General features: G+C 43.2%; 1 protein-coding gene across 2 annotated transcripts in view; it reads right to left on the bottom strand.

Annotated features, from left to right (window-relative positions):
* Nucleotides 1-2,236: 2,236 nt before the first annotated feature.
* Nucleotides 2,237-27,018, bottom strand: part of LOC130213423 (protocadherin-16-like) — a 96,971-nt gene continuing 72,189 nt past the window's right edge. The window contains exons 6-29 of one of the 2 annotated variants that reach the window (XM_056445044.1): nt 25,545-25,776; nt 25,218-25,454; nt 22,690-23,751; nt 22,241-22,428; nt 21,253-21,349; nt 20,999-21,156; nt 18,671-19,111; nt 18,011-18,306; nt 17,749-17,864; nt 13,702-13,941; nt 13,171-13,296; nt 12,831-13,040; nt 12,046-12,302; nt 10,978-11,184; nt 10,429-10,825; nt 10,197-10,310; nt 9,859-10,070; nt 9,458-9,609; nt 8,459-8,589; nt 7,960-8,246; nt 7,276-7,417; nt 6,838-7,009; nt 6,228-6,637; nt 2,237-6,108 (exon numbers count right to left, since the gene is read on the bottom strand). In XM_056445044.1, the coding sequence (XP_056301019.1) occupies nt 4,064-6,108; nt 6,228-6,637; nt 6,838-7,009; nt 7,276-7,417; nt 7,960-8,246; nt 8,459-8,589; nt 9,458-9,609; nt 9,859-10,070; nt 10,197-10,310; nt 10,429-10,825; nt 10,978-11,184; nt 12,046-12,302; nt 12,831-13,040; nt 13,171-13,296; nt 13,702-13,941; nt 17,749-17,864; nt 18,011-18,306; nt 18,671-19,111; nt 20,999-21,156; nt 21,253-21,349; nt 22,241-22,428; nt 22,690-23,751; nt 25,218-25,454; nt 25,545-25,776 (7,929 nt within the window). In that variant the 3' untranslated portion in view covers nt 2,237-4,063. The remainder of the gene's footprint in view (nt 6,109-6,227; nt 6,638-6,837; nt 7,010-7,275; nt 7,418-7,959; nt 8,247-8,458; nt 8,590-9,457; nt 9,610-9,858; nt 10,071-10,196; nt 10,311-10,428; nt 10,826-10,977; nt 11,185-12,045; nt 12,303-12,830; nt 13,041-13,170; nt 13,297-13,701; nt 13,942-17,748; nt 17,865-18,010; nt 18,307-18,670; nt 19,112-20,998; nt 21,157-21,252; nt 21,350-22,240; nt 22,429-22,689; nt 23,752-25,217; nt 25,455-25,544; nt 25,777-27,018) is intronic. The other variant, XM_056445054.1, reaches the window with a different exon arrangement.

Genomic DNA, 27,018 nt, shown 5'->3' with positions numbered 1-27,018 from the left:
ACAAGGTTTAATTAGGTAAAACTTTTAAAACACCATCGTCTGGTGGTAGTCTCAGAGTTCTCAGCTGACTCAGAAGAAAGTGGTCGAGCAGTTTTAAGCCCCTTCAAACATTAGTATTTGATTAATTAGGATATTTAAAGTCATACAGTATATCTAAAACCATGATGACGTCATAGGTAAAAGTACAAAGGTTTAAGTTCAGAATAAAATAAATGTGTTTTTTAAGGAACCCATTGCTCAAAAAAAGAAGTTACAACTTATATAGCCTACTTATATATATATATATATATATATATATTCATATTTCAGAAACCTCAAGAAACCTTGACATTGACATTGAGATATCATTTTAGGCATATTTTCTTATATCTCAATGTAATCTAATGTGATTTCAATTACAATGTCAAGGTTTCTCGAGGTTTGTGAAAGATGAAAATATATATAATTTTTAAAGTAGGCTATATAAGTTGTAACATCTTTTTTGAGCAATGGGTTCCTTAAAAAAACATTTATTTTATTCTGAACTCAAACCTTTGTACTTCCCTATTACATCATCATGGTTTTAGATATACTGTGGATTAGTAGGTTAAATGATCTGATGATCAAATAACGAGTAAAGGTAAAGGAGACAACGGGTGTTCAAGTGAGTATACTGGTTCCTGATGAATTCATCTGTACTGTTCATAACATGATAATTTCAAGTATGAAATAGGTTACCTGTCTCACGATGCTCGTGACTTGAACACCTGATGAAGGAGATGTAAGAATGCACTGCATTGCGTCTTTCTAGTTCATCACCACGGTATCACAGGTTAACATTAGGCCTGCAATACTTCCGTGTGAAAACTTTTGGTTGAGAATTGGTTAAGAACATCTCCAGGGAAAGGACTTCTGCCCCAGAAGGATTTGTCCCAGATTTTGACTAAATAACCTGCCAAGTATGTGCCTGTAGGAGCTGGATCTGGGCCAATATCAGCTGGGGATATTGTTGCGGGCCGTGTGTGTGTCTGTGTAGTCTAATGTGTGTGTGTGTGCGATTAATCGGAGTCGTGTGAGGTTAAAGAAAGGAAGTCTTCGGACGGCGGCTATAAACACAGCTGTGTTGAGGTGAATGTGAAAGTGAGGGCAATTTTTAAAAAAAATTTGCAGCAATATTTTAGTTCCATGTTCTTTATTCTTGGAAGTTTACAATTGATCCTCAGCTGACATAAATAGCACAATCAACATTCACGTATAGTTAGTTTTATTGCAGTTCGTCATCAGCTCGTTTCACAAGAAGTCTCGTGCATCACGAGAGCTTCTGTCTCCGGCATTTTTTTGTTGTTGCACGTTGTCAAAAACCATATCCAGCTCCTTCTGTACATAACAATAACCACAGAGACCCTGCACGGCTGTGTGCCATCACCAAACGAGGCAGAAAAGCCCCAGCAGCTATGCAAACACGCCTGTGCTCCATATGAATAATCATTTTTTCATAATTATCATCTACATCAACGTCATACGCCTTTTATATGAGCTGGAAGAACTGAATCCACTGTTGACTGGATCTCTCAGGCCTTCACGGTATCTTGTGATAGAAACATATTTGTGGGTGCTTGTGGAGAATATGAATTCAGATTTTATCCTGACATTTAAATAAGTAAAATCAAATGTCTTATGAATTATATTGTTTGTCGTCAGGTCAGGGGTTTTTATAAAATAATAATATATACAGATGATCATTGTCAACTGTATATGGTCATAAACAATGGTCAGTAGGTGTCATTACGTAGCCTAATGTCTTTTTGCCCATTTTATTATTTTTGTATACAATTTTTTATTGTTATTCCCTGATTTCAACCAAACGAAATCCAATTTAAAAAACAAATAAATCCCTCTAATATCAGAATGATAATACATTATACTATAATGGCTTTCCTACGTGTCGGGCTACTGTTCAGTTTTACCTTCAGCTGGATACGTACTGTTCTTTAAAGCCAGATGGCGACCATACCGGGTGTACGTCTACGTCTCCTGGCCCACTGCCCTCAGCAGGTCGGCTGTGATTCTGCCCAAATCCACGTCTTCCCCTCTTTTTAGCAACAGCGCTCTCACACATCTCTGACGTTAACGCCAGCTGTTTAAAGTTACCAGCCACAGATGAGATAACTTGAAGATTCTTATAATTTCATTGATTTTCAGGTCTCCCCTCAAAGCCTTGTGCTTGAATCCTGGAAAAAGAAGAGTCTGACTCCAGTTTGTCAAAAGAGATCAGTAGGAATTTATTATTTGCTTTTAGATACCACTCTTTCCTTCTGCCACTGCTCCACTGATCAGTCACCGGCAGTCATCTCAAACTTATCTTCAAATGGAGGATTCTCCAACACAGAAATATTCCTGAAACAACCTTGATTAGGAGTTGAGAACATGTAGTTTTGGAGCTGTAGGCTGGTGGCGTGTGTAGCTTGGAGCTGAACCGGTGCCAGCACATCACATGAGGCGATTTGTAGAGTCATGTTGAATACAAAACATTGGTTTGAATCCATTCATTAAAAACAAACACTCCAATTCTCCCAAAAAAAGACTTAAAACCAGGCCAGAAGGTCAGATACATATTGCAGAATGACAAATACACTCTTGAAAGCCTTTGCTGCTGAAACTCGTTCTGAACAATGAGGGAAAAGAAAGAAGGTGTAGGCGATGAGTTAAACACATGGAACCAGAAAACACCTCATCATGTCGGTGACAATCTAGACGGGCGATCACACCAATAAAAATGCACAGAACAGAAGTTAAGATGGAAAATAATTCCTGCACTGGTTGCTAAATTTACCAGAGCTCATGCATTCAGACGTCTGCTTCTTCCTCCCGCCCGCCCCCTTTCTTATGAGAATCCCGGCCTATACATTGCTTTTTCTTTTTTGTTATGATGAACAACTTCACGGTAAATTGCATTTTAGTTAGTTACGTTATTTGAGTTTCGGAAACACTTTCAGGGTTGATCAGCAAATTGAGTTCTCCCTGAAAAACAAAGGGAATGTGCTGTGGAGCGATGGCAAACAGATTGATGCTGAGTTTTCTTCCAGCGGCTGTTTTAGATTTGTGATGATCTACAATTTGACAAAAAGAAGAAGAAGAAAAATGTTCAGGTAACAACGCAGCGCAGTGCTTGGTTTCCTATACTGTTGAAATGTGGCAGCAAGTCCTTTTTTTCATATAAATAATGCTAAACACACAAAAGTCTCCCTCTCACTCACATCAGAACTGTCACGAGAGTTTCTAAAAAACCTAGTAGGCACATACAGTACATAGCGTAGCCTGCATACATACAAATATACATATATGCAAATACACACAATCAAAAACTCCTCCATGTTGGAATAATGGCATTTTCTGGATCTGAAATCATAGTTTTATATAAAAATATATAAAAATAAAAAGTTTAAAAAAAGCTGAATTGGTGAAAAAAACAAATAATCTCCGATGCTGCTCCACTGCGTGACGTATTGCCAATTCAAAGAATCAGTGTCTTTGTGAACGTACACTGTTTGTCTGTCCATGGGATTCACATACATGTCCAGAGGCCATTTTAAAGAGGCCGCGAGATAAGTTTAATACTGGAGTGTAAAAATGTCCACAGACTCAAAAGAGAGGAACGAGGTCCTTCGCTCTCTGGCCAGCCAGCGAGGTAACATGACCACTACACATCTATCTATCTACACACTAAGGGATCTCTGACTGCAGGGGCATGGTCAGTGCACGTTCCCATGAAGAGGTCAATTCACCTCAAACCCCTGATCAGTTCATTGAGATCTGCGTCACTGTTGGTATGGAATGGTGGGCTGGTCCTGTCAACCCAGGCACATGTTCCACCTTTTGTGTATTCATATGATCGGACACTTGAAACAAACGTCACGACAGTCCTGTCTGGACATTTGGGGAAAACCTTCATTCTCATAGTGAAAACAATAGTTCCACTCCTTGCTTCCTTTTGTTCCATGACAAAGAACAGTCAAAAGGATGCGCCATCATGCTATGTTTCGGTTGTTTATCCTAAAGATGTATCCTTCAATAGTTTTCTCTCTCATATTCTCATCTCGCGATCAGGACTCTTGTCCAGTGAGGGCTCCCTGGTGCTGATCATGGACGCTGAGGGCCCTTGGTTGACGCCAAAGGGAGAAACAGCTGGAGATCGAGCCGCCAACGGAGACAGCGACGGGGAGAAGCTGGGCGACATTGCTGCCGAAGAAATAGATCCCTCGTGACTGATGGGGGACCTGCGGAGCGACGCCAAGTGGGGGAATGTCCTTCCAATCATCGGGACCTTGGGTGGGACCGACATGGCCCCCGGGTGAGCCACTGATGTGATGAGTGGTGGAGGGTCAACTCTAGGTTTTGGATCCATTTTATGCTTGGGCTGGAAGGGTTGGCGAGGATTCTGGCTCTGATGGGCAGTTTCATCTTTCAGCCTGGCGATCTCCGTGAAGACATTGGCCAGAGGCTGGAACTGAGGGCACCAGTTGAGTAGGTAATCCCAGTTGTAGCTTCCGCGTAGCTCCTCGTCGCTGGCAACGATAGCTGTGAGGGAACCGTCCACGGGAGGTTTCCCATCCTCGGGGAAGGCGTAATCCTTGGGGAGGGAAATGTTGAGGCCGCGGCCTGTCCCAAGGTACCCTCCTCCCTCATCCCTATAGACTGGGAGTTGGTTAGAGAGCAAGGTCCCACTGAGACTGCCTGCCAGTTTCTTTCCTTTGAACCAGGTGCTGCCTTCCAAAGCAGCCGGCTCACAGGAGATGTCAGAGAGCTGGTCAGCATCCTGCTGGATGCCAGAATCTGGTCCTCTGGCAGTGATGTGCTCCTGCATCGACGAGGTGATGGAGGCAACGCGGGGGTACTCGTTTATCATCCGGATCTCATCGTCGTCTGCTGCCTCAGCTGATCCTCTTCCACTGGAGTGCGAGGGATCCAGAGAGCCCCCTCTAGTGTAGGGTCCACCACCGGCCCCACCCTGATCTCCAGCATAACCTGGCAAGGCCTGGTGGTAGATTCTCTCGCCTCCTCCTGTTCCCGAGTTGCACTCGTCCAATTTCTGCAGAGCGGTTCCCGGGGCCACGTTTGTGTTTCCCGCATCCTGGGCTTTGTTCCTCCGGCGTGACTTGACAAGGAACACCACCACAGCCATGACCACGAGCAACACGATAAAACCAAGAGACACAGCGATGATGCTCATCAGCAGGATGTTGGCGTCGGAGGCGAGGCCATAGTTGGTGTTCGTGACGTCGATGGAGACCTGGGCCGAAGTGGAGCGAGATGCATCGAGAGGACTGTGAGCTCTGACATCCAGGTTCATCAGCCTGGTTTCCCGTTTGGTCCTGCCGGAGCCGCTGCTGCTGCCTGAGCCGTCCAACTTGAGGACAATGACCCCAGTGGTTTTGTTGATGTCAAAGTACTGAGAGCTGGTGGGAAGAGAATATAGAACAATGCCATCCACCCCTTCGTCCTCATCACTTGCCTGGACCCGGCCAATGCTCTGGCCTTTCTTCGCTCCCTCTGGGACTTCAAAGGAGAAATCAGAGGACACGAAGAGTGGGTCATACTCATCCTCACCTGTGACAAACACCTGTACAGTCACAGTGGCTGATTGGTTTCCCAAATCTACGGCCACTGCGACAAAGTTAAAGGAGTTGACCTTCTCAAAGTCGAATGGCATTTTGCTTTTGATTTGTCCAGAGTTCTGGTCCACGGTGAAGCTGTCTTTTCCCGCCACAGGCCGCTCCACAATGTAGTACCTCAGTTGGCCATAAACTCCTGTGTCGTGATCTATGGCGTGCAGAACGGTCACGGCAGAGTTTGGCGGTTGGTTTTCTTTGATACTGACGGTCAGGACGTCCACGGGGAAGAACGGGAAATTGTCGTTGACATCTTTGACCTCGACAATGACTGGAGCTAGAGCGAAGTGACCCTGTCCATCTGTGGCCTGGATGATGACGATATGTGAGGCCCGGTGCTCACGGTCGAGCGCTCGCTGAAGCCGTAAGGCTCCGGTCCACTGGTCCATGGTAAACAAGTTCACCTCATCACCAGAGCTGATGGTGTATTGGACCTCAGCATGGGGAGTTGAGTCTGCGTCTGACAAAAAGACAGACAGAGTACAATAAATTAAATGGGAGACAAAGTAAGAGAGGAATATTGGAAAAGGGAATAGTAAATGCGAGATAACTGGACACAATCGGAAGACTTTTGCCCACCTGTAGCAGTCAGTCGTATGATCTCAGTGCCGGCGGCGGCTCCCTCGCTCAGCGACACGGCGTATTCTGCTCTGCTGAACACTGGTGGGTTATCATTCACATCGCCAATGGTGATCACCGCGGCGACACTCGAGCTCCTCTGGGGTACACCGCGGTCGGACACGACCACCGTGAGGTTGTAAAGTGGCTTGGTTTCAAAGTCAAGCCCCTCGGCCAACAGCAGAGTCCCGACTGTCTGAAAGCCCCGCCCCTCCAGGAAGCGTACGCTGCTTTCAATCTGGAATGCATTTCCCTCGTTTCCGTTGGCAATAGCAAAGTCGAAGCCGCAGTTTTCTCGTGAGAGGTCGCTGTCAAAGGCCTCAAAGGTCAGAACTGTCGATCCTGGGATGGTGTCCTCGGAAACTGTAGCCCTGAAGACGGAAAGAAATCCAATTTGTAAGGCCAGCTGGTTTAGGTTCCATCACAACACATCCAGAATATAATGACGTTGCATTTAGCTGATGCTTTTATCCAAAGCAACTTACATTCATGTAACCGTAGACACAGCTACAGGGAGCAATTCAGGGTTAAGTGTCTTGCTCTAGGAGACATCGAATGAATGTGGACTGACCTGTAATCTGATTGGTGAAACACAGGAGCGTTGTCATTGACGTCAGAGATTTGGACCTGGACAGTGGTGAGGGAAGAGAGCGAAGGCGACCCTCCATCACGAGCTTCAATAACAACGCTGACTGACGGACGCTCAGGGTCGAACTCCGCTCCGTGATTGATGTACAGGGTTCCTGGAGGGCAAAGAGAGGGATTTAGACATTGTGTCGGGGAAGTTGCTTTAAAAAAATAAATAATTATATATGATAATAATAATAATACATACAATTTCTATAGCGCTTTTCATAGTACTCAAAGACGCTTAGATATCAATGTATGACAAACTAAAATGACAGACTAAAACGGAAAATATATACAATCCCCACTATTTCACTCATCATCTTCTCATGATTTTCTATTAAAACTGAAAAACTTCAGGAAGGATGCAAATGATGTCTACCGTTGTTGGGGTCAATGTAGAAACCCTCCTGGGTTGATGAAGTCACTCTGTAGGTGATCTTTCCATTCTCTCCGGAGTCCCTGTCAGTCGCTGTTACCGTGACGACTACACTTCCTGGCGGTGTGTGCTCAGGTAGAGTTACCTGAGGTACAGAGATATTCATGTTGAGCATCAGGCCCCCCAAAAAAAGGGTGACAACAATGTGCATAACTACTGTAATACATTTCCCAAAAGTGAACAGGGACTAATTTCAGAAAGGGGAACATTGTATTCAATATTTATATTCCTGTTTTTCTTTTCCTTGCGCTAATGTTGAAGTCATTTCCTGAGACAAAGAAGTCAATATTATACAGGCTGATCTATGCAACCTTTCCCCAGTCAATATTAAGCAGTTAACTTTTATCAGCCCGTCAGTGTCCACCTTAAGACTGTATATGTGTTTTTTACAGCGTGTGTACATGTCTATAAATGCGATGTTCTCGGCCTGCTGTAATCTGTTGCAGAGAAAGTTTTTGATTTGAGTTTCAACAAACTTAAATGAAACAAAATGAAATACACGTATTCTGTAAACTTCCTCAGGCAGCAATAGACACATCGGACTTCTTACAGCACATGTTTAATTTGATATATAATCAATGTACATGCATAAAACAGAGCGTAAGTTGGATTTCTAGTCCACTCTACCTGATAGAGATCATGGGTAAATGATGGTGCATTGTCGTTAATATCCTCCACCAGTATTGTAATGTTAGCCTCAGTCTGGTGCCGGCTGTCTGTGGCTCTGACAGTCAGGGTGTACCACGTCTTCTCCTCAAAGTCCAGAGGGGCGGTGAGGGATACGCCTCCGCTGTAGCGGTGGATCCCAAACTTGCCTAAGGCAGTCGGGTCCAGCTGCAAGGAGTAGGAGAGGGCGGGACTGGAGTCGACATCGTTACCCGTCACAAGAGTGATCTCTGTGCCGATCAACATATCTGAGAGACAGAGAAAGAGATTGAACAAAACTGCACTTAACTTCCTGTGCATTTTTAAAAAAAAATTAATAATGTTTCACAACACTAAATATCCTTAGACCTTCTTTTTAAGGAAGGTTTACAATTTGCTTTCTGAATTTAATGCATTTGCTGTAAACTAAATTAAGAAATATAACCTAAAGATCAAAATTCCTTCCAATTGAAGTCCTTACTCTCTGGGATGCGTATTTCCTGATGCAAGGGAATAGTGGGACTGTTGTCATTCTGGTCAACAATGATCACCGTCAATGTGGCCGAACCAGCCAGTCGAGGACTTCCTCTATCAGTTGCTGTAACTACAAGCCTGTGGACAAAAAGAAAGGGGGGTTCCAAAAAGGCTCTTTTTACATGTGTTGAATTCTATATTGGCGATGATAGAGGAAGTGTAAAAAGAAACATATAATGATGGACATTGCACCTCGGTTACATATTCTCATGGAAGAGCACCAGCTATCGAAACACAAACTAGTTGAGTGAATAGGATTCATGATATGGTGCATCTTCTTTCCTTCTATACATGTTTACAGGTGTGTAAATACAATTGACTTTGCCTGTACACTGCCAATAATCGGTTAGCATATACACTACCGTTCAAAAGTTTGGGGTCACTTAGAAATGTCTTTATTTTTCAAAGAAAAGCCCTGTTTTTTCAATAAAGATAACATTAATCAAAAATACACTCTATACATTGTTAATGTGGTAAATGACTATTCTAGGTGGAAACGTCTGGTTTCTAATGAAATATCTCCAGAGGTGTATAGAGGCCCATTTCCATCAACTATCACTCCAGTGTTCTAATGGTACATTGTGTTTGCTAATCGCCTTAGAAGACTAATATCTGATTAGAAAACCCTTGTGCAATTATGTTAGCACAGCTGAAAACAGTTATGCTGGTGATATAAGCTATACAACTGGCCTTCCTTTGAGCTTGAAGTTTGAAGAACAAAATTAATACTTCAAATATTAATCATTATTTCTAACCTTGTCAATGTCTTGACTATATGTTCTATTCAATTTTCAATTCATTTGATAAATAAAAGTGAGTTTTCATGGAAGACACGAAATTGTCTGTATGACCTCAAACTTTTGAACGGTAGTGTATATCCATCCTCAAATTGTGCACATAGACCGGTATGTTTGCGATGTTTATTCAGCCACAGATCTGTTCTCACTTGGTCTGGGTAAAGATCTCACGGTCCATAATGGCCGCCGTTGTGATGCTCCCTGTTATCGGGTCGATCTTGAACAGGCCGCTCCTGCCTGATGACTGGATGGAGTATGTCACCTGACCATTTTGGCCCTGATCGACATCATCAGCCATCACCTGGAAGACAGGGGACAGGGAAAAAAAGGGTAAATTAATGTTGACTCTTGAGAGAATTTCAGTAAGCCTAATACCTGTATTTTTTCCAGCAGGACAAAAGAGAAAATACTGATGAATGAAGAACCCAGTACATTTTAGGGCGGGTCCAAATCACAGAAACGATCAATACATTATTATTCCTTAGCAGAAGTCTGCTCTCTGATAGTGGTCTTCAAGTTTATTGTTCAGTGTTTATATTAGGAAGTATACCTGTATGATTGGCATCTCATATCCCTGTGTTTCTCTCATGAACGCCACATAGTTCTGGAGCTGAAAGCGAGGGAGGTTGTCGTTGACATCCTGCAGGATCAAGTTGATAGCCATGAAAGATGTGGAAGACACTGTTTCAGCCTTCACAACTAGGCGGAGTCTGGGGGTGTCTTCAAAGTCTAGACCCTTGGAGCTCTGCACCATGATTTCACCTGAAGATTTGAAGTGGAAAATGACAAAAATCATCAAGTAACAACATCCTCAAATGGCTAATTTAACTGTTTACGTATATATTTTCTTTAATCAACATATCCTTTTCGTCTCATTTTAGGTTTCACCTGTTGAGGAGCTGATCTGGAAGGCCAGCCTTCTATTCCCACTGAACAGGCTGTAGCTGATGCCTCTCCGTGTGCCATCCGGGTGTTGAGCCTGAGCCTGAGCCACGGCAGTGCCTGCATTTTTGAAGAAGAGCAAAGAAAATGTTCCTTAACTGTGACCGCAGAGAGAGTAAAGTGTAAAGGGAGAAACATTTGTTTTATAATTTCTATTAATACAGTTTTAATGTCGGACCTTGAATGGCGTTCTCCTGCAGGCTGACGTCTCTGGCATTCCTCGAGAAGCGAATACCGCTGTACTCCACCTCCTTCACGTAAATCACCACCACTCCCTGGGCAGACTGAGCTGGACTGCCCTGGTCCATGGCCTCCACGATCAGGGTCCTCTGAGCCTGGGTCAGATCCCCGAGTGGCTTGGTGGCCTGGATCTCACCAGTCAGGGAGTTGATGCTGAAGCCCTGGACTGGCATGGCGAAACGGTAAAAAACTGAACCGTTGGCTCCAAAATCTTTATCCTCGGCCTTCATGGTGGCCAGAACCCGCTGGGAACGCCTGCTGGACACTTCGATGACCAGCGGATCCTGGAGGAAGAAGGGGGTGTTGTCGTTGACATCTAGGACGGTGACTGTGACCTAGGAGAAAGAGGTCACATGAAAAGGGCAAAATTAATTGCTAATTCCGTACTCATAAAATATAGAAAAATCTCCTAAATCATACATGTGAATCATAAATTCAAAACAATAAGTTAACTAAACACCTTCCACATCTAAAACCCATTATTTACCTGAGCAGAGGTGTTCCTGGGTTCAGCAGGTGAAAGGTCAACAGCAAAAACCTGGAAGCTGTATGACGCCCATTTTTCCCGATCCAGAGGTGCTGATGTGGTGATGGCACCCGTGACCTCATGCACACTGAACGCTCCGTGTGCCTCTCTGCTTAGAAAGTACAGGACCTTCCCATTCAGGTCATCATCAACATCTGTGGCTGACACCTGGAAATACATAAAAATACAAGAAACATATATATATATTGTTTAAAAAAATTATATTTATTTTTATATATTTTTGTATATATATCTACAACATATATAAAAATAAATAATACGACAAAATGTTTACCATATTTTCATATATATATATAATTTATCTTTATAGATTTTATATATATGAAATAATTATATATATATACAAAAATATATAAAAATGAATACAATACTTTTTTTAAACACATATATACAGGACTGTCTCAGAAAATTAGAATATTGTGATAAAGTTCTTTATTTTCTGTAATGCAATTAAAAAAACAAAAATGTCATGCATTCTGGATTCATTACAAATCAACTGAAATATTGCAAGCCTTTTATTCTTTTAATATTGCTGATTATGGCTTACAGCTTAAGAAAACTCTAAAATCCTATCTCATAAAATTTTAATATTTCCTCAGACCAAGTAAAAAAAAAGATTTATAACAGCTGAGTGTTTGTCAAGGCTCAGGAAACCCTTGCAGGTGTTTCGAGTTAATTAGACAATTCAAGTGATTTGTTTAATACCCTACTAGTATACTTTTTCATGATATTCTAATATTTAGAGATAGGATATTTGAGTTTTCTTAAGCTGTAAGCCATAATCAGCAATAAATCAGAATAAAAGGCTTGCAATATTTCAGTTGATTTGTAATGAATCCAGAATGCATGACATTTTTGTTTTTTTATTGCATTACAGAAAATAAAGAACTTCATCACAATATTCTAATTTTCTGAGACAGTCCTGTATATACATATATACATATATATGTGTGTATATATATATATATTTTTTAACAAAGCATGATCTACATTCCCATTTCTGCTTACCCCCAGGACTTTGGTCCCCTCTGCAGCATCCTCTGACACTTCCACAGCATAACTACTTCTGTTAAAGACAGGGCTGTTGTCATTGACATCCAGCACTCGGACTTCCACCATGGCCGTAGTGCTGAGAGCGGGGCTGCCTCGGTCCGTGGCCACCACCTCCAGAGTATATTTAGCTCCGGTCTCCCTGTCTAGGCCGCGTGACGTGGACAGGGCTCCCGTGCTGGCGTGCAGGTGGAAATCTCCATCAGGGTCTCCAGCTGGATTGAGAATTCATATGGGAGAAGAATTTTTTTAATCAAAATCCAACAGTGTTAAAAGCATCTCTGCCAACTCTGCACTTAAGTCAGAGTTTGAATGTGCTTTCCAGGCAGATATATGGAATATACTATATTTCAAATAAGACAGAAAAATGTCAGGAGCGGCTCTAGCGTAGGTGTTTGGAGATATAATCTTTCATATAGTAGGACTAGAGCACTGTCAACAGCAATACATTAGTCCCAATGCTGTATGTGTCCTCTATATATGATGTATCAAGTATATTCTTAAACATTGTCAGTACAACTTCACATATCATTAAAAATGGTCCATGCAAAACTGCTAAAAAGACAAATACCAAGAATTAAAAAAATTCACAGCCTTTTCCCGGATATTGTTTTTTCCACATTTGACACCCAGCAACAATACACAGCAATAATACAGCAATTATAGCAATTGTGGTGAACTAGCTCTTTAAAAACCCATTATGATAACATATTTGGACTGGACACACAATGCCAGTTTCTCACCAGTGATCTTGTACTCCAGCTCTCCACCAGGACCCGAGTCAGGGTCAGTGGCCTTGAGAAAACAAAGCTCTACAGCGGCCTGGTTCTCCGGCACCTCCAGTCCAAACCACGGCCTTGCAAACACCGGGGTGTTGTCGTTCACATCCTGAACCTCCACACGCACCACAGCCTTGGCAAAGTTAGGAGGCAGCCCTCCATCCCTGGCATACACTGGTGAAAGATACACATTTTTAAGCTGGGGAAATGTTGGAACCCATTCAACATTTTAAACTAATGTAGGCTATTTGAGGTGTTCTGTGGGAATCAGTGAGCTTGAGTTTGACGATGGATCTCGTAGTACCAGTGAGAGTGTAGTGATCCTGAAGCTCTGCATCCAGCTCCTTCGTGGTGGTGATGACTCCTGTCATCGGGTTGATGATGAAGCCTTCCTCTGTCACACCTCCATATGTCACTTGGCCGTTGGAACCTGCATTAAAACAGACACAAATAAAAAATACGGATGAATGGCTGTGCTCAACTGGCAATGAAGAAAGTATGCTACATTCAATACAATAATGTACAATAGTGTTTAGAGATACATATATAGACTTTCAAAAAACAAATATATATACATATCTATTGTTTAATAAATATGTATTTATTTTTATAGATTTTGTATATATATATACAGTATATCATTATTTTATTTATTTATATATATATTATTATTATTATTTATTTTTATATATTATAAAAATTATATATATATATAAATAAAATACGTAAATATATATATATATATATTTTAAAATTATTTTTTAAGTCTATGTATATCTAAACATTATTATTGTCCTTTGACTATACAGTAATAATATGCCACATTTAAACCAACCTTGATCCCGGTCAGTGGCAGTAACGGTCAACACAGTTGTTCCTGGTCCTTGGTTCTCCATCACCTGAGCATCAAACTCTGCTCGCTGGAACAACGGAGCTTCATCGTTCACGTCAATGACCTGCACACACAACACCTGGGAGGTGGACAGCTGAGGTATCCCATGATCCTCTGCCACAATGGTCAGATTGAAGATGTCCTGCTCTTCCCGGTCCAGTGCTTTAAGGACGGAGAGAGAGCCTACGAGAGAGAGAGAGAGACAAAATAGAAAAGGTTGTAAAACCACCTTTCCTGGATTACATCACGTACAATGTATATTCTCATTTAAATACTTTCTCACAAGTGTGTGTTTGGATTATTCATGTGAACATGTCATTCTGTGTACCGGAGAGAGGCGGTATTTGTATGCCGAGCAGGACTAGTAAAAACAGGACTAGTAAAAACTAGTGCTGTGAAAAATAACGCGTTAACTCAGTTAATCCAATTACAGGTTTAACTAGTTTTTTTTTTTTTTACGCATTTAACGCATGCGCAGAATGAGCTTCCAATCCATCTGTTGTTGGTCGTTGGGATGAAAAAAAAGTCACTTGCAAAATGAGCTTCCAATCCACCACTTCAATCTGAACTCTGTCCGCTCTCATGCAGACGGTCTGTTCATCGGTAATGATCCTTCCGCAGGTTCACCTCCGGAAACCTTGTTACGACTTTTACTTCCTGTAGATCAGGGTCTCAACACGTCGATCGCGACCTGCCAGTCGATCGCGGCGTAGTGTCGGTAGATCGCATGACAGTAAAAAGATTGGCCCGCCCCCTGACATGTTCTCTATAGCACGTCTTTGTTCTTTTATTAAACTAAACGTCTGTTGTTGATCGTATCTCCACAGCAGCATGTCATTTCTGTCTCTTCGCGTTGCGTTAACACTTATCGATCTCCGTCTGGCGCGCCACAGAGCTCCGTGCGCGCGCATCGGGACCGAGCAAAAAAAAACACTTGTCAATCTGTCCACCTTTAGATTGTATCATGGTGGAGTTAATGGTTGACAAACAAGAGGAAAATGCTCTGTTTAACCCTAACCCTGTTACCTTTATATTTACTAACATATTTTACCCTCGGGGTCAATTTGACCCCAGCAATTAAAACCTCCAGAAAATTATTAGAATTAATATTGTTTCCCAAGTTTAAGTGTGAGGTACTTTATGTTTGTTTGTTGACTACCTAAATAGCCCTTTAAATAAATAAAAAAGTTGATATTTCTGATATGTTTGACACAGTGAAAAACAGCCTGGGGTCAAATTGACCACAAAGAACACCGACATTAAACATTGAATGGGGTCAAATTGACCCGAAAGGTAACAGGAGGGTTAAACATTCTGTTTAGGATGAAGATGTATTAATGTTCCATATGGAAGAAAACTGCTAAATAACTGCTGAGTTGCAGCACCATTGTATAGAAGAATGTATAAATGTATATATCCGTCTTTTGTCATAAATCTCTATGTTCTCACAAAATATACCGAGAATATCGGTAATATGTGATTAATCATGATTAATCCACAAAAACCTGTGATTAACCCGATTAAAAATTTTAATCGTTTCACAACCCTAGTAAAAACAAAACCTTCGTTTACAGTTTTGCTTTATGAGAGTTTTCCATAGTCAGTGAGGTACCACAGCCAAAGCTTTTAAATAATGACACTTTGAACATGTAATAAAATGTGAATACATGCTTCATTGCATCCTCTGAGTCCAGAGTACAACCTGGAACCACATAGTCGCCAACTCAAATCAATCTCCTCTAAAATTAGTTAGTTGTTTTTTTTAGTACAGCATTTTAGTATCTGCTAGACTTTAAATCTGCGAGGCATTAGTTGATGTGTTTATGTGTGTTTTATATTGAACTGAGTTTGTTCACATCGTGTCTGTGAATAAAACCGGCACTTCTCAGGCTCTGGCTCCAGTTACAGTCATTTCTTTATGTCAACGCTCCACACGTCTGTCATCACCCACACATACTGTACAAGGAGGGGTCAGTAGAAGTAAGAGGCTATATGAAATGTATGTGTGTGTGTGTGTGTGTTTACTGTTTCACAGCAGTGTACAAGTTTAGCTGGCATGTGGTGCCTTCAACATATGTAATTTACAAACGCATTGGCGTGCCAAATACATACATTGTGTGTAAGGCTCTGATGTTGCCGTGTGGTTTTGCTCTATAGCTCCCACGATGCAGCCAAATGCAAACAGATGCAAAACATGTCCTCAGTTACTTAGTTTCATTCTCCTCTGGAGCAAACATAGTGTACTGATACAGCACCAACCGTACTGTAGGTCAAAGGTGCTTATTTTATTGAAACCTTTAGTTAACCAGGTGAACATATGAAACACATAGTTACAAACAAAAAACACAGTCCAAGACGAGTTAAAAGAAACTAAAAGTTGAGAGAAAAGTGACATAACTGACTTATTTTAAGAAACATTTACATTTTTGGGAACCTGCCTCACATGAAACTTCTACCAAATTTTAGTTCTACCAAATATCTCAACATTTCCAATTCCATACTGAATTTTAGCTAAATAAATGCATTGCTGAAACCATATGAAATGGTGTGTAATATGATTATTTAACTTATGTATCAGATATAGAATATAATTTATATATGCCAAACAGCATGAGAAAAGGGTTTTATCAAGTTTTAAAGCGACATCACGGGTCATATAAGAAACAAGTGGTTATAAAACTAGCAGAAGGGAAACCAACCAGAAGGGAAACCAACCAGAAGGAAGCCAACCAGAAGGAAACCAACCAGAAGGAAAACCAACCAGAAGGGAAACCAACCAGAAGGAAAACCAACCAGAAGGGAAACCAACCAGAAGGAAACCAACCAGAAGGGAAACCAACCAGAAGGAAAACCAACCAGAAGGGAAACCAACCAGAAGGAAACCAACCAGAAGGAAGCCAACCAGAAGGGAAACCAATCAGAAGGAAACCAACCAGAAGGGAAACCAACCAGAAGGGAAACCAACCAGAAGGTAAACCAACCAGAAGGAAACCAACCAGAAGGTAAACCAACCAGAAGGAAACCAACCAGAAAGAAACCAACCAGAAGGGAAACCAACCAGAAGGAAACCAACCAGAAGGGAAACCAACCAGAAGGGAAACCAATCAGAAGGAAACCAACCAGAAACAAACCAACCAGAAGGGAAACCAACCAGAAGGAAAACCAACCAGAATGAAACCAACCAGAAGGGAAACCAACCAGAAGGAAACCAACCAGAAGGAAAACCAACCAGAAGGAAAACCAACCAGAAAGAAACCAACCAAAAGGAAACCAACCAGAAAGAAACCAACCAGAAGGAAACCAACCAGAAGGAAACCAACCCTTCTAATGCACCAGACACTTGACGGTAATGAAGCAAATACTTTCTTACATCTGGAATCTGCATTAGGAGTGTTTTATGGTTCTTAATCCCATCTCAGTCAGTGGTGAGCACACCCACACCACCGAGATGATGATGAGATTACACACACACACACACACACACACACATATATGAGATATCAAAGGGTGTCCACGTTCCAAGACCAAATTAAGATCGCTTCCCATGAAGGAATCCGTCAAGAAAATAGAACGGCAATGCATTATTCGAGTGAAAAATTACTCGAGGGCATTGAAATATCATCTCGTAAAGAGTGTTATGAGGGTTATGAGTGTTTTAGCAGTTGGGACCCTGTAGACGCAGCACTTCAGTGGGTGATTACGATCTTGTGGAAAGTTGTGTTCATCCAGAGGTCTTCTACGGGTGGGACGTTGATTCTCTATCAATCAGTAATAACCCTCACAGAAAAGGACCAACACTGCGCTGCGCTGTGTTAAATCATTCAAAGCTGGATTGTAAATGCACGAAATGATGCGGGGAATTGTACCCATATCATTTCTTTATGGAGTGTAAATTGTCTATTTATGGGAAATCTCCACAGACACTGTTTATAGTATTGGAACATTAGGATATTTTAAGATGTTGTGACTCATGCTAAACATAAAACTCACCAGTGTTGGGGTTCAGACTGAAGCGGCCAGCGCTGTTGCCTGCCTGAATTCTGTATGACACTCTGCCATTTTCTCCTTCATCTTCATCTCGAGCCATCACGTACAAGATCACAAACCTGTCAGTAAAGACACAAATAAAATGTTGGATTAGAACCAGCTCAGCCATGAAAGTAAAAATGCATTTCATTATTTTTAACGGCCTTCTCGGAAGTTCTTCTCGCCAGGAAACTGCGGTACCAAAAAAAAAAAACAAGCTCCTCACCCGACAGGCTGATCCTCCATCACGCTGACTGCAGACGGAGAGCTGAAGACCGGAGCGTTGTCGTTGTCGTCCGTCACAAACACCCGGGCGGTGACCGAACCCCAGCGCCTCTGGGAAGGATCCACTGCCTGGTCTGTGGCCCGCACCACGAGGTAGAGCAAAGGCGTCGACTCACGATCCAACTTCTGCCCGAGGGTCAGAACTCCGCTGGAGGGGTCAAGGGTCAGGAGGTCTGGCGTGTCAGGCCAGTGGTGCTCTATGGAGTAGTGCAGCTCACTGTTGGCTCCACTGCCATCCTATACAAACAAATGAAATTGATGAATTAGACCATGAGTGGACATTTTTATTTTGCAAGTAAAAAGCCAAATCACAAGACAGAAAGATCATTATGAACTACGATTGGAGGCATATGCATTGTTTTTAAGCTGTATTTATATTCATTCTTCCAAGAGTGAATTTTGGAACCTTTCTTTTTTTTCGGTGCTCCAGAATGAATCTTAACTTGATTTCATCCGGAAGTATTACTGACCAAAAGTGATATTTCATCACATTTAGTTTCCGTTCCTTCAAAAGAAGATAACCTGTAAGCGGACATTGGCTGATCGATCACGAGGTTAACATGACACACATTCTATGCAGATGATATATTCTGTTTCCCACCTGATCCACAGCCTGGAAGGTGTATATCGAAGCCCCCGGCTCGATGTTCTCTGGGATCACAATGGTTACGGGGTCTTCCGTGAACTGGGGAGCATGGTCGTTGCTGTCCTGCACGTCGATATCCAGCAGCACGAGGTGGCTGCTGGGGAACGCCCGGGAAAAGTCCGACACCTCGATGTGCAGCCTGTACCTCGAGCCCTTCTCGTAGTCCAGCTCGCGCACCAGATACACATCGCCCTTTAAGCGGTCCACCATGAAAGTCCCATCCCGGTCCGTGCCCCCGACAACCAGGTAGGTCACTTGTCCTTCCAACACGGTAGATTGATGCTGGTCATGTGGACGGACGGAGCCAATGATGGAGCCCGGAGACACTCCTTCGACTGTGTTCAGGGTCATGGAGAGCATGTTGGGCTTGGGGTTGGCCCGAGATGAGCTGAGAACCTGAAGGAGAGGAAAGTAAGGTCAAACAGGCTCACCAAGCACGTCTTTTACTTAATCATGATGAGTCAGATCATGTCATGAAAGTAATCGACTTTTCCTTTTCCTTGTGTATCTATCCCAAAACAGAGGCGTATGAAGTTAATATTGCTGGATCTGATTTCCTTTGGTATTCTGCAGACTAGAAGCTATATGGCCTTCACTCACAGCCCTTCCCTAAACACAGCCTCGGCCTGTAATCTGTTTCTGTCTTGTTGTTATTACTATAATAGCCCTCACAGGCGTCCTCATTGTGCATGAAGACATTATGTACATTCCTTCCAGTAACTATCTCGATTCTGCTGCATTCTGACTCCAACATGAGAAGCGTGGTTTGAGATCCTTGACAAATAATAAAAGGGCGTAATGCGAAGGGAAAAAATGTAATTATTGCAGTTAAAGAATGCAGAGCGATAAGTGCTGCCTCCATATGTCACAGTGTGTTCAGAAGGGAAACAAGTGTGTGATAGGGGGGGCTCTCGGCGGCACTCTGATCAACAGCCTCAGGGTTCGATCAAAGCGCCTCCAAGACAGCAGACATAAGCAGATTTGAACAAGCTCTGGTTTCATCATCAAACACACACACACACACAGACAGACCAATTTTATTACCAAGATCTGTGAACGTAAATAATTGCACCTTTCTACTGTCTTCAAGTCGTGATATGGATGATCTGCATAGCTCAGCTTTATGTGCCGACTAAAAAAAGCTGACGATGTGCAGACGTTTTCGGCTAAAAGGCCGAAAACACTCGCTGACTAAACAGAACCACGTCCTATTATTTTGTTCTGTGATACATTGCAGCGGTGCAGAAACCCAATCAGACCCCACCACCAAACAAAGAGGGGAGGTGATTTGAAATCCGACGCGGCAATATCCCTGCGTCGGATTTTACCCACAGCTACGTGAAACCTTATTTCCAAATCATTATCTGGAAATCGTACCTCATACGTATCGCTGCCTGCTACCGTACGCCGCGTATTCCCTTTCTCTCTGAGTGATTTGATGCAGCTGGCTCTCATCAAATCTCATCTGGTAACATTTGATTCCAAGGTGGCTGTTTCCCCTCTGTCTAATCTCAGTGTCGCACAAGCAGGGCACAGGAAGAAAAAAAAAATCTTCAGCCGAGCACTCCCGCTTTAATTAGCATCCTTTTTCCTCTCTGACATCACGTCACGCACAAAACAACGAGCTCAAATCTCCACCGGCGAAGCAAAACCGCCGCCCATTTCTGGCTAGATGTGGCCTCTGTGGCAGAACTTGTTTTCCCCCTGCTGCTGCATTCCTGATCGTTGATGTTGATATGCCGTGTTATCCCCCCGACGGAAAAGTTCAGAACAATAACTCGGTCCAGACCGGCTAGCTCTTGTAGCTCTGCGTTTCTCACCTTGGTTTTCGGTTACACCGCTCACATTTGGAGCGGGAAACACACACTCGGTTGGATAGATGCTTTGTTTGTACAGGCACACATTCAGCTTCTCTCCTCATCAAATTTATCTGCTTTTCTAATTCCTTTGACAGGTATACTTTTCACATTGTGCACAGTTTGAGGAGATTCGTCGCAGCAAGGAATTTCAAAAGCACTGAGGTAATGTCCCTAACCCCATGTGACAGTTTTGGGTTTGGCCTCAACTTCCAACAATTATGTAAAGGCACTAGATGAGGATATTAAAATGTAGAGATAGATAGATAGATAGATGGATACTTTATTAATCCCGAGGGAAATTTAGGTCATCCAGTCGCTTATACACTTAACTTAACTCACATACATCTCACATACATACACAAATCACAGTAGAATCACAGTAACAAAAAAAAATAACAAAAAAAACCTGAGATATGTAGTTTACCTGTATCCGTAGCTGGCAGGTGGAGCTGAGGCCAGGCGTGCCATGGTCAGCAGCGGTCACGCTGAAGACGTACTCGGCTCGCTCGGCCGATCTCAGAGGGGAGGCGGTTCTGAGCTCGCCACTGGTCGGGTGGAGAGAGAAGCGCTCTGCTCTGGGGCCTTCAGACGAGATAACTTATATGAATATCAGCTCGGACACTTATGGTTATTTTGAAACAGACTCTGATAAGTGGTTGAATTGAACTGATGACTCACCTGATAATGAGTAGTACACGGTCCCATTCTCTCCCTCGTCTGGGTCTTTAGCCGTCACTGCCCCTAAGACTGTCCCGGATGGAAGACCCTCCATCACCTACAATGAAGGATTGTCATTCATATTATTGTCTCTCTCCGACATACTGTGCATTATCTATGTACAGTATCTTCCTCTTATTTCTATTCCATACCGTGTCTTTTTTTCCTCTTTAATACTCGGATTGTTGCTCATAAAAACATAAAATAACTACAATGGGCACTCGGTAGAGCGCATACCTTCGCATATCACAAGATTGGGCATTGAATTATGAACATTTTGGCATTAGTTGCATGCCAATTGGATATAAATGAAAAAAATGGTAAAAAGAAGATGTTGACCTTTTCATGACCTTGACCATGACCTTTGACCCGATCGATCCCAAAATCTAATCAAATGGTCCCAGGATAATAACCAATCATCCCACCAAATTTCATGCGATTCGGTTTAATACTTTTTTACTTATGCGAATAACACGCATACAAATAAATAAATAAATACACGGCGATCAAAACATTACCTTCCGCATTTTCAATGCGAAGGTAACAATTTCCCGTCTTCAAAAGTGAAAAGAAACTTTAAGAAAACTTTTAGTTATAGGATAACTCAAACAGTAGAAGTGAAATCAGTTGGGGAACGACGGTCACAAAACATATCGCGGCCGTCTTATGACTGGGATAGCATTTCTCAATGGGTTAGTTTAGTTTAGTTTAGTTTATTTTGATCAGCAAAATATACAAAAATCAAAATTCAACAAAAGAAGAAAGTGGCTGACCGAAAGGGTCAAGGCTGAAGCTATCAAGCTTATAAGTGCCCTAACCTGTAATTTCACGAAAAAACTTGTTTCAGAGAAACCATATACATATACCTAAATATATACATAACATACATGGGTTGAGTTATGGATCTCTTTCTGCCGTCACCTGATTCATCTAATTCCTTCATCCTCACCTGATGGAGCAGCTCCCTATCCGGCCTGACGTGAGTGAAATTGGGGGCGTGGTCGTTTTCGTCCAGCACACTGATGTGAGCGGTGCCGGTGGCGCTGCGAGGCGGCGTACCCCCGTCCTGTACCACCACAGCAAGCTGGTAGCTGGACTGCTGCTCTCTGTCCAAGGCGAGGCGGGTGCTAATCTCCCCTAGAGAAACAGAGAAGGGAGCGCGAGAAGGCCTTTTAGCGCGCCTCACTTGCAATACTTATGGAATAATTGCCACGGAGATGTAATTCTCTGCCAGCGAATCATTGAGTCCTCAAGGGAAATCATGTCGGCATTAGTCCTGCTTAAGGAGTCACTACATCTCAGCAAGTGGAACACAATTACAGCAAACTGCCTCATAATTACCATGACTGTTCTCAAAATGAAAACACACAAAAAAAAGCCCCGTGTTATGGCGTTCACCTGTTTGCGAGTTGATCTGAAAGTGCCTGTCGGCGTGCAGCAGCCTGTAGGTGAGTCGAGCGTTTCGTCCCGCATCCCTGTCCGTTGCGGACACCCTTCCGAAGCCCGTCCCCGCCAGCAGGTTCTCCCTGACGGCCAGGAACACCCTCTCCTGACTCAGCCTCGGGGAGTTGTCGTTCTCGTCGGTCACCGTCACCCTGACCGCGGCGCTGCCGGTTCTCCCCGTCCCTCCCGGACCCGAGGTCGCCAGGACCGTCAACAGGTACATGTCCTTGACCTCTCGGTCCAGAGAGCTGCGAACGAACAGCCACCCGCTATCTGGCATGATGCCAAAACCAGCGGCGTCACCGTCGGGCCTGAGCCGGTAGGAAATAGAGGAGGAGGAGGAGGAGGAGGAGGAGCTTCCTCCAGTCCCGGAAGCCTCTCTGTTGAGCGCTCGCACCTGCAGGAAACGTGTGTTGAGAGGCGTGTTTTCCCGGAGCTCCACGCGGTACGTCAGGGTGTCGAAGTTTGGCCCTTGTGCATCTTGCGCCTGGATGTGCACCACGAGGGTGAAGGTGGAGCTGAGCTGAGGCGCTCCGCCGTCCTTGGCGACCACCTGGAGGTCGTAGCGCGGAACACTTTCATAAGAAAGAGTACCGATCAGACGCACCTCCCCGCTGCCGCGGTCAACGCCAAACGTCCTCTGGCCGCCGCTGCCTGCAGCTCCGGCAGAGACCAGGTCGAAGCTGAGCTGACCGTTGTGACCGGAGTCCCTGTCGGTGGCCCGAATGCTGTAGATGACGGTCCCCATTTTGGTGACCTCGGGCAAAAGCAGGGACTCCGATGAGGAGGGGAGGAAGGCGGGGGCGTTGTCGTTGACGTCCGAGATGGTTATTCGTACTCGGCTGGTTCCGTACGCCGGAGGAGAACCGGAGCGCGCCTGGATCTCCAGGTCCCGACTAGCGCAGGTTTCGTGGTCCAGAGGGAGGGCAGTGCGGACGGTACCGGAGGCGCTGTCCACTGTGAAGTAGCCATCGGGGTCTCCGGAGGAGACGGAGTAAAAGATGTCCTTAGGAACGCCTGCATGGAGGAGACATAAAGAGGGAGAGAAGGACATTTTAAAAAAGGACTCGGAAGGCAAAACAATCATGAACTAGAATGGGCACTCGGTAGAGCGCATACCTTCGCATATCACAAGATTGGGCATTGAATTATGAACATTTTAGCATTAGTTGCATGCCAATTGGATAAAAATGTACCGGGCTATGGTAAAAAGAAGATGTTGACCTTTTCATGACCTTGACCTTTGACCAGATCGATCCCAAAATCTAATCAAATGGTCCCCGGATAATAATCAATCATCCCACCAAATTTCATGCGATTTGGTTTAATACTTTTTGAGTTATGCGAGTAACACGCATACAAATAAATAAATAAATACACAACGATCAAAACATAACTTTCCGCATTTTCAATGCGAAGGTAAAAATAGTGTTCACAATAATATAAAACAGAGAAAAGCAGCAAATAATCGAATTTGAAAAAACTGTAAACAGCTGATATTTGGCATTGATGCTTCCTACTTTCTACGTATGATTAATCAACTGAACATTTCCCCACAAGACGTTTAGTTTTAATCGACTGTATGCAGCTGTTAATTATCCAATTGTCTTTAGCTTAATGTCAACATATCCAACACATTGAAACATTCAGACGACAGATCCATATCTGCTTGCAGTTGGCAGTGAAATGTGATGTGTTTATTATTATTATTGTAGGCCTAAGTGTTAACGAAGGGCTGGATTCACTCAAAGGGCACGAGGGTACGGTTACACACAGATAACTGTTCATCTTTCCACTACTGAGAACACTTCATTATCACTCCCACTCAGAATTACAGGCCCATCTAAATTCATTTATCCATCATTAATACAGAAAGAAAATCCGTCCACAGTGAAAATGATCCCCTGTAAAGTGAGTTTTGAGGTGGATGTGATTTCCTCATGGAGTGTGTGCTCTTATTGGTTGAGTATTTGTACAACAGCTGGAGTGAGAAGGAAATACATCATCTCCAGCCCAGAAGTGCGTTTTTTCTCCTGGTACTTGTCGGAAAGATGAAACACGGGTTCCCCCTTACAAAATAATACTCAGTATGGCCCAAAGAAAAAAACAAAAATGAAGAAATTATACTTTTAAAGTGGTTTCCCGTCATTTTTCTTGATACTGAAACATCTGTGAACATCTGGTGTCAAACCACAGTCAAATATTGGTTACCAAAGAAAAAAATAATTAGAAACCAGCTTTTAATTTCTATTGATCTGATGCCTAAAAAAAAGACCGAAACGAATTGGGGGCGGCAAAATCTAACAGTGGATATAAAAGACATTTAGTCTTTCCAATCACCCGGCAAACTACAACAGCACGACATTCATGAACAGAGGGATTATTTATACATGAGGGTTTCTTTGAGATCCAGAAGCAGGCAGATAGAAGCAAGTCTACAAAGGCCGAGAAGACATCTCTGAAGAGAGAGAGGACATCGTCACCTGTCTTGGCGGCGGCTCGGACCGTCCCCACCGCCGTGCCCCTGAGGACGTCCTCCGACACGGTGAAGAAGTACTGGGCCTGGTCGAACACGGGGGACGCCACCGAGCCGCCCACCACGCTCACGTTCACCCTGGCGTTGACGGGCGCCGTCAGACCGCCGCCGTCCTCGGCCGATATCGCCATGGAGATCACCGTGTTGGCTTTGCCGTGCAGCGAGCGCGAGAGAGAAATCACGCCTGTTGGAGGAAGTCGGGAAGATAAATTAATCTGTGTCGTTTTAGGCGGACACATTTCACAATAGCTCACACACACACACACACACACACCTGTGTCCTTGTTGAGAGTGAAGAAACCGGTTCCTCCTGCAGGCACTGTGCGGTAGGTCACCCTGCCGTTTTCCCCGGCGTCGGGGTCATTTGCCGTGACCTTGACAACGGAGGTTCCCGGTGCACTGTGGGTACTGAGACTCACTGTGTAGAGGACCGGGTAGAAGGTGGGCCGGTTGTCATTGATGTCCACCACAGAGACTCGCACACGCGCTACTGAGCTCAGGCCACCCTGGGGAAGGACACAAATAAATATCGTTGTGTGAGATTTGATTGAAGATAATTGCTAATTCAAATATTATGTTTTGAGTACACAAGATCACATCAGCGCCAATGCTGAAACGATATTACGGATCGTAACTGACGAGTCTATTGAGACAAAGGGAGAACGAATCGTAACAATAGCTTTAGGTTTTAACCGCACTCGGCCTCCCTTCCTGCGTTGTACGTCTCCAAAGGCAGCATTCAAATAGTTTTCCGTCTCTTCGTGACTTTCATGTTGTGAAACTTCGACGATAGATTTATGTCACAGTGTAAAGACGAAGCAGCTGGAATACATAAAGATGAGTCCTCTGGTTAAGATCCCCTGAAATATGGAGCCAATCAACCGTTGTATGTATTTTTTCAGCGGGGAGAAGGGTTCACGCTCATCACGCGGTATCTCCCGGCTCAGTTTGACAAGACCATTAATTTTAAAAAAAGGGACGGTTGAGACGGAGGGAACAGATGAGTTGAGCTGGGAATGTGCCGGGGTCCGGAGCGAAGATGCCCCGTGTGTAAATTATAGAACTGAATTCGATCTTCACGTGTATGGAGAATATAATAAAATATGACAACTATGACGAATGAAAACACATTTAAAACGATGGTATTCCATTTCTTCAAGTACACTACCAGTCCAAAGTTTGAGATTACCTCAATTTCTGCAGTTTTTATTGAAATTTAATTTCTTAATGTAATCTGAAATTAAAGCATAGAACAATTGGAGATAAAAAATAAATCATGGAATCTTTTTGTCTAACAAAATGTAATAAAAAATGTTGACTCGTCAAAAGTCGCCACCTTTTGCAGAGATAACAGAACTCACTCGTTCTCATTCTTTCTACAATGGAAATCAAATATTCTTCAGAAAGTTCTTCCAGCTTACGAGTTGTTCAACCTTTACTTGTTCCCTGAAAAATACTTTTTTGTATAACTCTGAAATATACATTATTTTTCAGTTTTTGGGAACCTAAACTTTTTTGTTTAACCTCTGGCAGTTTGCCGCTGACCTTTGTACCAGTTCCGGTAATTCACTAGACTTGAACTGCTTAAATTTCAATAAAAACTGGAAAAATGGGGGTGTTGTAAAACCTTTGACCGGTAGTGTATATATGTATACATGTATAAGTACACGCGAGAGAATGAATGCTTTATTGCACCTAACGCTTATTTAAGTGCATCCCACGTGATTCATTGATACTTTAAATGTACA

This window comes from Pseudoliparis swirei, chromosome 3 (genome assembly GCF_029220125.1).
Source record: "Pseudoliparis swirei isolate HS2019 ecotype Mariana Trench chromosome 3, NWPU_hadal_v1, whole genome shotgun sequence".
Lineage (NCBI taxonomy): Eukaryota > Metazoa > Chordata > Actinopteri > Perciformes > Liparidae > Pseudoliparis > Pseudoliparis swirei.
The sequence above is the reverse complement of the archived record's forward strand: the minus strand, read 5'-3'. Positions and strand labels throughout refer to the sequence as shown.